This window comes from Limanda limanda, chromosome 22 (genome assembly GCF_963576545.1).
Source record: "Limanda limanda chromosome 22, fLimLim1.1, whole genome shotgun sequence".
Lineage (NCBI taxonomy): Eukaryota > Metazoa > Chordata > Actinopteri > Pleuronectiformes > Pleuronectidae > Limanda > Limanda limanda.
The window spans coordinates 17,665,662-17,678,797 of NC_083657.1; the positions used below are offsets into that span (position 1 = coordinate 17,665,662).

General features: G+C 41.5%; 1 protein-coding gene across 1 annotated transcript; it reads left to right on the forward strand.

Moving 5' to 3' along the window:
• The first annotated feature begins 890 nt into the window (after positions 1 to 890).
• Positions 891 to 13,131, forward strand: mpdu1b (mannose-P-dolichol utilization defect 1b). Its single transcript, XM_061066280.1, has 7 exons — positions 891 to 1,036; positions 4,026 to 4,091; positions 4,175 to 4,307; positions 4,490 to 4,575; positions 9,442 to 9,560; positions 10,747 to 10,857; positions 12,562 to 13,131. The coding sequence occupies exons 1-7, from the start codon at positions 910 to 912 to the stop codon at positions 12,694 to 12,696; spliced, it is 777 nt and encodes a 258-aa protein (XP_060922263.1). The 5' UTR covers positions 891 to 909; the 3' UTR covers positions 12,697 to 13,131.
• Positions 13,132 to 13,136: the final 5 nt, after the last annotated feature.

Here is a 13,136-nt window from a genome sequence, read left to right on the forward strand (position 1 = left end):
ATTAAAATACCCATTACACGAATGAAATATCTACAAAGTCATAAATTATGCTCTATAAACCATAGAGTAGAGCCATCAAAAGGAGATTTAGGTCATATTCCTTACAAAAAAACAGACTTGAGATGCAGTCCAAGTACTGTAAAGTAAACTTTAGACCGCCATGATGCCACCAATTTACACCAGAACCGAAAGGGGAGAGGTAGAAAAAAGAAACTTTCTGTGTATGTTCGACGGAGGATGGGGGAAAGATATTAACATGAGTGTCTCTTGCCAACAGTTAAACCTGGAGGGGGTAGTATCATGGTGTGGGGTTCCATTTCAGCCTCAGGAACAGGTAGCTTAGTGAAAATTGATGGCACAATGGATAAGAAAGTATACCACAACATTCTGGTGAGGCACGGAGTACCATGCCAAAGAGATGTGCTGCTGTGATTGCTGCAAAGGGTGTACATACCAAATATTAAAGTTAAAAGTGGATAAAAACAGTTGGACTCACTTCATCTGTTATTTGTTTGTGCTCAGAGCAACCATCTGCATGTTTCCTGAACATTGTGAATTTAAATCATGTTTTGGAGGCAAAAAAAGATCAATTTTGTCAGATGTGACTGAAATTCAAAGAGGAAGTGTTTAAGAAACAAAGCTGAAATTAAACAACTGAATGGTGGATATTCCTCATGAGAAGCAGCTTCCTCAATCAATCTGTTCATCAACAAAAACACCAAACTGTGTATAATTCAGTATTACAATATATTAAAGTTTCCTCACCGAAAATCAGAGATAAATACTGGTTTGGACTTCTCTGTCCTTCCACTCCAACACGATAGGTGGCGGTAATGCACTTTAAACTCCCGGTTGCCACCGTGATAAAACCTGAAAAAGAAGGAATACAACGTCACTATATTGTTGACGATGGCGAGTGAAGCAGTGTTGGACCGAGGGTCATCGTTTATGGAACCCCTGAAGGGGCTTCTGTTGACATATTTTATGCCAGAATCATGCTATGACGAGTTTTTCCTCAGTTTCAACTTTTTGGACGGTAAGATGAACACTGATGAATCCTCAGTAAGCTTAAGCTAATGCTAAGCCAGACGATTTACAGTATGTAGGTAACCTGCTTGTTCTTCCGGGTTGGTCTGATTTGTATGGCGTAGTCATTTTGCCCAGTTGTTCTTTTAATTAGTTTAATTTTGGGCTCAAATGTGATTTAATAGCTGATAAGCCATTCTTAATTTTTTTCTTGGTATTTGTGGTTTCATAAAATAAAACTCTAAAAAGATGTATCTAAATATGTGGGTATAAATTCACAATATACATAATATAGATAATATGAATATAAAAAGGTATGCAGGTGTATATAAGTTATACAAGTAATGTGCAGGACGACATCAATGTGTGGAATTTAATTAAATGAAATATGAGGGGTAGAGTGGTCGTCCTCCAACCTGAAGGTCGGCGGTTCGATCCCCAGTCTGAACCATCTACATGCCGTAGTGTCCTTTGGCAAGATGCTGAACCCTCAATAGCCCCCCATAGAATAACAAAGTGCTGCAAGTAGATGCACTGTATGATTGTGTGTGTGAATGGGTGAATGTGAAACTGTACTGTAAAGCGCTTTGAGTGGTCATCATCAGACTTGAAAAGCGCTATATAAATACAAATCCATTAACCATAAGTCATGATAAGTAGGAGTCCCTGCGGTTGCAGCAGTCTGCTGCTGAAAGAGCTGCTCAGGGCCCTCACAGTGTCACATAGGGAATGAAAGGTATTTCCCATGATGGATTTAAGCTTCGCTACCATCCTCCTCTCCCCCACTTTCTCAGTAAAGTACACAGAGCAGTCTGAGACTGAGATGGCCCTCTTAACCAGTTTATTTAGTCTTATCCCGCCCGTCTCAGTGCCCCCCCCCCCCCAGAAGACAGTAGTGAAGGACAATGCAGAAGCCACCACACTGTCATGATAAGTCCTTACTAGTGTCCTGCACAGTCCGAAGGACCTCAGTCTCTTCTTACATTTTTCCGTCCAATTGTGGCCTAGTAATTCTGAAAAATAGTTTACTTCCTGATTCTGAGACGGGAGTCAGCCCAGAAGATGCAAATGCACCACACAGCACTCAGGTCTGTGTACAGATAAATGTTCAGCTGTGCCACATTCTACTCGCCTGAACCTGTCCAAGCCAGAGCGAAAACTAATCGAGCCTGACCCAAACCTGACAGAAATTCTGTGTTTTTCTGTCCATAACCGACCCGAGTCCAATGCAGTTAATGTAAACTGCACAGAGTTTATGTTACTATGTCCCTTTTGACTTTAGATTTTGGATCCAACAATTATTTTTCTCCAACTGTGCAACTTTCTCCCAGTACAGCGTTTACTGAACCGGTAACTGCATCCCAATCAACATTATTAATTTGTCTATTTTATATCCACTGCTGATAATACAAAATAGTTTTGGGGGTTTTGAGTCCAGTGCTCGACTGTCTTTAGATTTTTGTTTCGGCATTCTTGACTTATGCATATTCTTTTCAATTTCTGTGCGTACACGCCACACTGCAGTCTCATGCCATTTTATGGGCATGGGTGGGGCGTTGACCTATGCAAATTAGGTATAACTGGCAGGTGTTTTCAACTAATGAAGACAGCATCAATCTAAAAACACAGATGCAAACAATTCTGCAGTTTACGAACACATCTGACAACAACTGGAACTTTCTTCAAAAGACATTAAAGAAAAAACTTATTTGAAAGATATTGTTGAGTGTGGCCCAATCTCCTAGGTGGAGGAAATTGTATGAAGGCCATGGTAGATTTTCCTACACATTTGGAAATGGATGGGAAAGGAGAGGAATATGCAGTTGTTTGCAGTATGCAACTTTACCACTAGATGTCACTAAGTTCTGCAGACTGCACTTTTAACAAGATCACTGCAGCAAACAAGGAAAAGGAGACCTTTGCTGAGCATGTTGTAAGTCCTCAGAGAGCTCATACTCAGTCAAAGTGATGGACAGCAAACGTTAGATGGATACACATCTATAATATGAACCTACAATGAAAAAACTTTGACAAACCAACTAAGAGAACAATATTTGTATCATAATTACCACTAAAAGACAATAACTTTATTTAAATTTATTTGAAATCATTGTATTTAAAAGCACATATGATAGGGCTTAGGGTGTACAGCGGTAACCAGGGGGTCAGCAGGTCAATTACAGTCTTATTCCTTATTCCTTATTCTGAAGAGTCCTTGGGCATGATACTGAAGCCCAACATTTTATGGAATTGGCAAAAACTGCAGTGTAAAGCACTGGATGTTTTTTTTTACCATATAATGGCTGGAATACTGTTTGGATACATTTGAATGAGAAGATGTGAGATTTCAATCACACAATTTCAATCACTGCAATTTAAATATGATTCAATTTAAGTTAAGCATTGAAATTAGTCTGATGGTGTCTACAATAACCCTGCTCAGACTTAATCCTACTTTATAACATACCTTAAAACTAGCTCTTCATATTGAAATAAGCCTAGTTTAATTGATAAGCCTGCTTAGTGAGACACTCCACAGGTCTCACAAAGGTCCAGATGTTCTGGTGTGGGCTAGAGGCCTCTCGGTCGGACAGGTTAGTCATCAAGTATAGTTAAAGTGGTTTGATCCCCAGCTCCACCTGTCAACATGCTTTAGCAAGATAAGCATGGCAAGACAACACATTTATTGCCAGTGCACTTGGATCAGCAGTGTAATCATATAAACTCACAGCAGAGATCAGCTATCCCAGCCATATTTGAAAATGCCATCCTAGATTAATCAGCAAAATAAAAGAAAGTCCATCAACAAATTCCCTATAAAGAGCCAAGCCAACAAGATACTAATCTCACAAGCCAGTAATATGTGTTAATAATATCTGATTCATTTTATTCCTCTGTGTCATGTTTTTGTCTTAATCACACAAATACACTCTGTGTGCAAAGTCTGATGGAATGTATGACAATGTGGCTAATCTGCCTCTTTGTATGTTTTGTGCCAGTACCATGTCTGAAGATTGTATTGAGCAAAGGCCTGGGGATCGGGATCATCCTGGGATCAGTGCTGGGTAAAACACATCAACTCTGCCTCTCTTTCACCTGATTTCTTGAATTTGATTCCAATTTAGTCAACATTAACATTCGTCCACAGTGAAACTGCCACAGATCTTAAAGTTGATGGGAGTAAAGAGTGCTGAGGGGCTGAGCTTCAAGTCTGTGCTGTTAGAGCTGCTGGCCATCACAGGAACAATGGCCTACAGTATCGCCAACAAGTTCCCTTTCAGGTGGGGATATTTTCAAATGAACTATAAATTATCTAATATTTTATGTACATGGAGCACTATGATGTCTACAGTCGTGCCATCACTTAATAATTGCACTGTATGTTGAGTCAGACAAGTTTTTCCTCTTTTCGTTTATTATTGTGAGTAACTAACTGATCAACATTTGCTCAATGTTACCTCAGCGCCTGGGGTGAGGCCCTGTTCCTCACGCTGCAGACCGTCACTATTGGCTTCCTTATTCTGCACTACGGAGGAAGAACCAGTAAAGGTAACACTATCTGCACACTCCAACAACACCGATGCTCATATCACTATTTAATTACTGAGGAGCTGTGGGGTTAGTATTTCAACAATGACCCATATTATCAAGTACAATTACAATACCAATTTAAATCACAGTTAAAGATGACAACGTATTTCAAAAAGTGAAGAGGAAATTGGATTTAGCTTTAATTTAATCAGTGGACCCTCTTGAAAGTGTTAGTATAGCCCTGTGAATAAAATAATGAATATGTTTGAATGTTTCAAACTGATAGCACAATATAATATTTTCAAATTGTATTCCTGAATCTGACTTTCGATGACCTTGCCAATGTACCCAAAGTTGTCATTAACATAGCCACCCTAGCCATTCTCGATATCGATAACAGACACCCAGAGCCAAGTAACTAAATCATACTCTTATCCCTTGCACTCGTATTGAGTAAGTTTTGTGTATTATTGGGTGGCTATCACTGAGGGGCTAGAGTGTTCCTCCAGAACAGTGGTTCTCAAAGTGGGGGGCGCGAACACTCTCCAGGGGGGGCGCAATGTCACAGACGGAGAAAAAAAATATATATATTAAAAAAAGACTCACTCCTTGCTTAGTTATACCTTCCTGCACTTGCAGTAGGCCTATTCGTAGCCTAATCTAAGGAGTAATTTGCTCCACAGTCTTTTTAGAAAGCTCGTAGCCCCAAGAGCTAGCCTTCTAGCTAGCTAACTTCTTCCAACTGCAGCTAGCCCTTTTCTCCCTAACACCTACCTTTACATCTTCAATCATTCACTGTGTTGCAACAAATAAAACACCAGCACTTGAATACTATTCTGTGCTGTCCCTGTCTACATTTTGTACTGTTCGTTTTGTTAGGAACCATTGCCTAGCACAGCCTTATTCATTATTCATGTGCAAGTCGCTCACAGCCACACATACAAACACAATCACACGGCTGTTAACAATAATAATAATAAATAGTAAAATAGTAATAATAATTGTCTGTATGGGCCTAACAATAACAATTGTCTGTCTGTCTGTCTGTCTGTCTGTCTGTCTGTCTGTCTGTCTGTCTGTCTGTCTGTCTGTCTGTCTGTCTGTCTGTCTGTCTGTCTGTCTGTCTGTCCGTCCGTCCGTCCGTCCGTCCGTCCGTCCGTCCGTCCGTCCGTCCGTCCGTTGACGGCGGCGGGGGGGGGCCCCAACTACCCCTAACCAGCTTTGGGGGGGCCCAGCTTGCAAAAGTTTGAGAACCCCTGGTCCAGAAGATCGGCGGTTCGACCCCGGTCTTCCCCATTTGCATGCTGATCTGTCCTTGGGCAAGACACTGTGAACTCCAAATTACCACAAAAAAGTGATGTGCACTGTTTGAATGGGTGAATGGCAACAAAACTGTATTGTAAAGTGCAAACATGCTCAAACTCGTAGCAAAACCTTTACCAGGATGGAAGTATGTTCATGTAATGACAGTAACAGTGACTTCCAGGTCACACAAATCACACAAATTAATAAACAAAAGTTCAGCCCATGATCAGTTTTGCTCGGTTAATTCCCTGTAGATCTCTATGCAGTGCTATTTGCCATGTGTTTGCTCAGTCTCCCCCACTGGTGAGAGTTGATTTAAGCTTTCACTGTCCACGCAGGCAACCATATCTCATAGCTTTAGCTGCAGCTGTGGGCCTTCACAAGAAGCAGTTCTCTAGCACCTGAGAACTTCTCTGTCACTCTCTAGTCTGTGTTCCTGTCTCTCGGCCTGTATTGTACGTGAGCGTGAACTGTGTGCGCGTGCCACAGAACTGCCATAGTCTGAAGCAATTCTGTGAGAAGCGAAAACGGATCTTTGAAAATAAAAACTATGACGAAATCTATTTTAATTTTCGTTAACGAGACGAGACGAAACGAAAATGTTGGCGGTTGACTAAGTCACAACAATTTTTAAAAACATAATCGTATCAGGCCGTCATGAAGTACCCGGAGCGGCGAGTGTGTGTGTGTCTGTGTGTGTGTGCGTGTGTGTGTGTGCTCCCAGATAGCGCTCCGGTCCCGCGGCTCCGCCCCCCGCCCCGCGCACTCGCTCAGAGAGACACAGATCAGAGCTCGTTCACGTGAAGCAGGCCGGTCACTGACTGACCGGCTGCTTCTTAACTATGGAAACAGTGAAAACACAGAGTTTCTCTCTGGTCTCAGTTGCTCTGAGATCAGCGCCGCAGCTTCTTGATCAGAGCAGAGGCTGCAGTTGGTTTGTACCAAGCTGCAGTTTCACAGTCCGCCTCCAGTCTGATCTGCTTTCACTTTTTGTTTTCACATTTCGCCAACTAAAATATATAGGCTGCAGCTTTATGTTTTTATTTATTTCAAAATAGGGTACTTCTTATTTCATACATTTCCCACAAATATGGGGATGACTCAAATAACCCTACATAGTTCTGCGTTTAATTTATTTCAAAGTAGGCCTACACTTGCCTGTGTATTTTCTTCTCCTCTTCATAAACATTTGGTGTTTCCCTTTGTTGTAACAGGTAAAAATAAATAAAATGTCAACAGTTTTCTTTATTGTTGTTCTATAATTTCATAAATGCAATAATCTACAGATTAGTATAGTATAACTTTATATAAAATGTTATCAGCTTTGTTATCAAATATGTTTTGCGGCTCCAGACAAATTTTATTGGGGGAAGAGGGGGCTCTTTTGATAGTAAAGGTTGCCGACCCCTGCTATAGACCTATAGGAGGGATATCTAATGGACAACCTAACCTAACCAGGCCGGAGCATGCTTCTGCGTTGTCAGGTGCCCGCAGGCACGCAGCTGTAATGCAGGACTCGTTCTCATTCATGATTTTCCAACCGTTGCGCGTGTTGCCATGCAATTCCCCGCCAGAACACTAGGCGCAGTAATGTTTTTTGTCGAAGTCGGCTCTTCTTCCTGTGTTGCACGAAGAAGAGCGATTTATTTACATCGCCACGGCGGCTCATCAGAGCCTTTTTCTGGCGGAAAAATCCGCCGGTTAGTGACGGGTTATACTAGTGGTCATAGTGTCGGATCTCTTCTGCCAAGTTCACTTCTATTTGGTCCATATTCGTTCTTCTAAATCTTCCGTGGTTTCCGGGCATGAACCGGAAATGCGACTCCGGAAATGATGTAGTTAGCAGACCAATCACAGCCCTTGCGGGCGGGTGACGCTTGCGGGGCTTTGCCGTCTAGTTTGAAAAATTGGCCAACGCACGTAAGGACGTAAAAAGGGCCGTGAGGGGCCCGGAAGGGCTGTTGCGTCTCCGGGCCCGTGAAAACGCAGAATCATGCGCCGGCCTTAAGTACAGAAAGCTAGACAAGTAAAATGGTAAATGGATTTGTATTTATATAGTGCTTTTCTAGTCTGATGATGACCACTCAAAGCGCTTTATAGTACAGTTTCACATTCACCCATTCACACACACATTCATACAGTGCATCTACTTGCAGCACTTTGTTATTCTATGGGGGGCTATTGAGGGTTCAGCATCTTGCCCAAGGACACTTCAGCATGCAGATGGTTCAAACTGGGGATCGAACCGCCGACCTTCAGGTTGGAGGACGACCACTCTACCCCTCAGCCACAGCCGCCCAGTACGCAGTTGTAGACACAACACAGGGGGTCCCTGGACCTGAGAAGGGAAGATAAGGAGTTAAATGTGGCTATTAAATGTGACTAAAACTAGACTAAAATGTTCTGAGTTTTCGTCGACGAAAACTAGACTAAAACTAAGAAGGATAAAGTGACTAAATGTGACTAAAACTAATATGCATTTTCGTCTAATGACTAAGACTAAATCAAAAATAGCTGCCAAAATTAACACTGTTCCACAGATGGACTGCAGTGTTTCACAGCTGCTGGCTAGTGATGAAGCACTTTGTTTTTTTCAAAGGAAGAACATAAACATTGACAAGTCTACTGCTCTCTTTTGTTCTGTAGCACTCCTGAGCCCTAAAGGGCATAAAAAAAGGACCCCTCAAAATATGTTACTGTGTCCTTTGCTTTATTCTTTATTCACTTAGATTTTTACCTACAACTCCTAGTGGTGAACAAGCCAACAACAACCGAGACAAATTGGCGAACCATTCTGATGACATCACAAATATTATTGAGATTTCCAGCAATGCTAGTTGAATTGTAAATATAGTAAGGCGAAGACAATATTTACGTTACATTTTCTTTTTCTTTGTATAATCCAATGAACAACACAATTTTATTTGTCAGTGCTTTATTTCTATTCTTAAGGACTCCTATCGGGATTGGGGCCAATTTAATCAGGAGACATAACTAATAAAAAGAGTTCAGGGCAAAAATAACTGAAAACCTTGCATATATTTTCTTTAAAATGATGAAGCTAATGGGGCTCCAAATAAAAGTACATCTCACAGATTAAAATAAATATACACAATTCTCCACACACATATGTTTGCCAGAGTAATGGCTGCTCTAACCCACATAAATGAAAGCATTGCACACCACCACTCAAAACGCAGGCACTGTTTTGGACCTTAGTATCTTTAGCATCTATCTGTTTTTACAGTCGTCTGTAAAGAATGGTGTCGTATACAATTTAACCATTCAATTAAATCGTCATTAACAAAGTGCTTCCTCATTGTAGGGACTGTTTTTTAAGTATTAACCTTCTATGTAAGGTGCCTTGAGATAATGTATATTCTGATTTGGTGCTATACAAATAAAATAGAATTTTAGTGTGACACACATCAGTGCATTGAACATTTTGCCTCCAGGTAACCTGTGTGCAGTAAACATTTGCTTTATGTTTGTAATTTACAGTACATAACAAATGCATATCACCTGATATAGTCAGCCAAATAAGCCACATTCAGTCTAAACAAGTTTCTTCTCTTCCAGGTCTCCTGTTCCTGGTAATGTATTTTGCCCTTCTGCTCCCCCTGCTCTCTGGAGTCACCCCCATGTCAGTGGTGACCATCATGCAGGCTTTCAACATGCCAGCCATCATCATTGGCAGGGTAGGCAATGACGGCACCCGTTTAATACATCTACAGTGTTTCCCATTAATTAACCAGACTGTGGTGGCCTACCATATTGTAATTTGTCCTGCCACAAATTCACAATGCAACATAAACATTTGTACTTTTCATAATAACATAAGAGATATCTAAGTTTGTGTTTTTCTCCATTGATTCCATGAAGAGCTGTTAACCTCATGCTCTCTCTGTCTCTCCCTCTCGCGTGCTCGAACTATCCTCCATAAAGTTGTTATCGTCTGCGCTGTTGCGAAGACCTCACAGTTTTGGCCGCAACTGTTGAATTTTATGTCAAGAAACAGACTAAATGGCAGAGTTGTTTTGTTTACGATTTCTTGAATAATTGTGTTGTTCACTGTTCAATTTGTCAATGCTTCTCCTTGTGTTTAGAACTATTGAGATGTTTGAGAATGAATGAGGTTGTTTATTTGTCTATTAGGTTCAGATTAGAATGTAGGAGCATGTCACATGATGTTTTAAACAACTGTGCCAATCTGATGGAAGTGCATAAACATGTACACCCTTTTATTCTCAATACCTCTCAAACACACTGTGCTGGAGTCTTTCCTGTGATAGTCCGACACTTTCATTAGTATAAACCCCTGATAGTTGTCTTATGTACAAACAGCCACTGCTAGAAGCTATTGCTGCATGGCTTCCATGATACAGCAACCCATGAAGAAATGTGTTCACAATTTAGCTCTTTGGGTTTAACAATCTGTACAAGGTGTGACATCCTCTGTCCGCCTGCTAGACCAGGGTTAGGAAAAACTTCCAAAAAAACACAGAAACCGAAGGGAGAGTCCAAAGTGAGGGATCCTTCTCCCGAGACAGACAGATGTGTTACGGTCATGTGCAAACAGTCTGCATGGCGAAATCTCATTGGGCAAGATACCACTGGTGAATGTGATTTCTGATAGAAAAGGGCTGCATGAATATGTGTGAATGGTTAAATGTGGGTGTGAGTAGTCTAAGTGTTAAATATATGCAGTGCATTTACCGTGTGTGTGTGTGTGTGTGTGTGTGTGTGTGTGTGTGTGTGTGTGTGTGTGTGTGTGTGTGTGTGTGTGTGTGTGTGTGTGTGTGTGTGTGTGTGTGTGTGTGTGTGTGTGTGTGTGTGTGTGTGTGTGTGTGTGTGTGTGTGTGTGTGTGTGTGTGTGTGTGTCAGCTGATCCAGGTAGCCACTAACTACAGTAATGGACACACTGGCCAGCTGTCTGCTGTCTCTGTCTTCCTGCTGTTTGCTGGATCACTCGCCCGCATCTTCACCTCCTTACAGGTAAGAGGGTCTGCAGTGTAGGGTCTCCACATACAATTCAGACATAAATGGTTTCTTCCTGGTTAGGCTACAACCCTAACTTCGGACAAAAAATACTGTCACATAGTTTTGAGTATTTTTTATATTAGTACTTATATTAATAATACACAGCAGTGAACCTATGAATATTTTTGCAATATGTGTTTTTGGCATTGCACTTTGTAGACGGGCCGTGCCTACTCGTCTTACTGCTACAGCCGTCTGGGTACATTACTCTAATTGGAAGGAGGCTTCGCTTGTGTGTTAACAATATTTTGTTAAGGTCATATATTTCGATTAAAATGACATATTCCAATGACAAAAAGATACAGAGACCGAGGGGGCCAGGTGAAGAAAGTACACAGAAAATCAGGAGGCTCTCATTAAAGGCGGAAATATGCTACTCCGACTCCATTGCGCGTGGGGGGACGCACGGATCCCACGGACTCTTTTTCATTTATGGTTCTCCGAAGGCTGTGGGTGCTGAAAACAATTCACCGCCAGAACAGAACAGTAACTGGCGCAACGGAAGACGAGCTTAGAGAAGCCTACCTCATGACGTCTTTATACAGTTGCAATCAGAAATATTCAACCCCCTCAAAAGTTCAAATGAAAAATGTAACGCTTTTAACACATGTGCATGTGCAGTATTATTCAGTACTTTGTGGCGCATACTCTAGCTTTTATAACTTCTAACAAACATTTTAAGTAAGTGCGGACAAGCTTCTTACACTTCTCAATCAGAATCTTTGCCCATTTTTCACGTGCAAAAGCCTCTAGCTCAGTGATGTTTGATGGCTTCCGTGCTGCAACTGCCTTCTTTAAATCCCACCAAAGATTTTCAATCAGATTTAAATCTGGTGACTGTGAATGCCACTCCAGGATGTTCCAGGATCTTTTTCTCAACAAAGCTTTGCTTGACTTGGAGGGGGGCTTTGGATCATTGTCTTTCTGGGAAGTCCAATGATCACCAAGGTTAAATTTGTCAACAGAAGGCATCACATTCCTCCTTAAAATGGCCTGGTATTTCTAAGAATCAATGATGCCAGGTACACTATCAAGATTGCCAGTTCCTGCCGCAGAAAAACAGCCCAACATCATCAATGACCCACCATCAGGCTTGACCTTGGGGATGGTGTCATAATATGGAGATGGTGTGGAGATGGTGTCATTATAAGGAAGTTTTAAACTTCCTTATAATGCTCCCAATGGTGTCTCTTGGAATATACATTTTTGGGAAATCTTCTTCTACCCAAGGCCCTTCAGGTGTGATGAACTAATCTCCTCTCTCAGCTTTTGTGGAAGCTCCTTTGTCTTTCCCATGGTTGAAACTCACCTTGAATACCTTCAAGGGTGGGGTTTATATATGCATCTCCGAAATGCCCACGGATAGTTCGAAAATCAGAGGTACACGATGAGCTCTCTGAGGTGCTTGGAGAGGGCGTTCCTCTGTCCGTGTCAGTCCGTGTCGGTCAAATAGGAGTAGCATATATCAGCCTTAAGACATTTGCGTTCACTCATACACCACCTCCGGAGAAAATGCTTAGTATCTCGCATCTTATTTGAGCTACTTCCAGGTGCTACCTCATGGCTCAGTATCAGGAGGATCATTAGTGTGTTAGAAAATACATTTACTATGTTATCAGCTCGTGTCCACATGTTTTGATCCATATTGTCTTCTCACAGGAAACTGGAGACTCACTGATGGCCCTCACCTATGTTATATCCTCCACCTGTAACGGCATCATCACTCTGCAGGTTCTTTACTACTGGAACAGTTCCCCAGAACACAAGACAGAGACGAAAAAGAAGACTGAGTAGGCAAAGAACCAAGCTAAACTTTAATTCTAGAGTTACTCTTCTCACCAAATTTTAAGATACAAAGAGACATTTTCAAAACTTGAAAGCACCACTGGAAATTGGAGCCCCGTTGCGTCTGGTGGACAAACTTTTGACCTTGATGCAAAGATGTTATTCTTGCTAAGCAGATGTAAGGTAGTGTTTTCTATTGTTTCTGTGTAGGCCCACTGGCTTTATGATTGCCAGTCAGCTGGTGGTCGCAGGTTGTGTAGCTCTAAGCAGAGCTGCTGGGGGTCAGACTCCTACTGTTATTACATTCCTCTTCATGCAGTTCAATATTTGGTTGTCCGTACACTTGCCTGTTAATTTTATTTTTGGGAATGGTTTGAAACTGCCCATGAATGCATGTAATGGAGAATTTTGTGTTTTGTCATTAAACATGAAAATATTTCCACACCAGG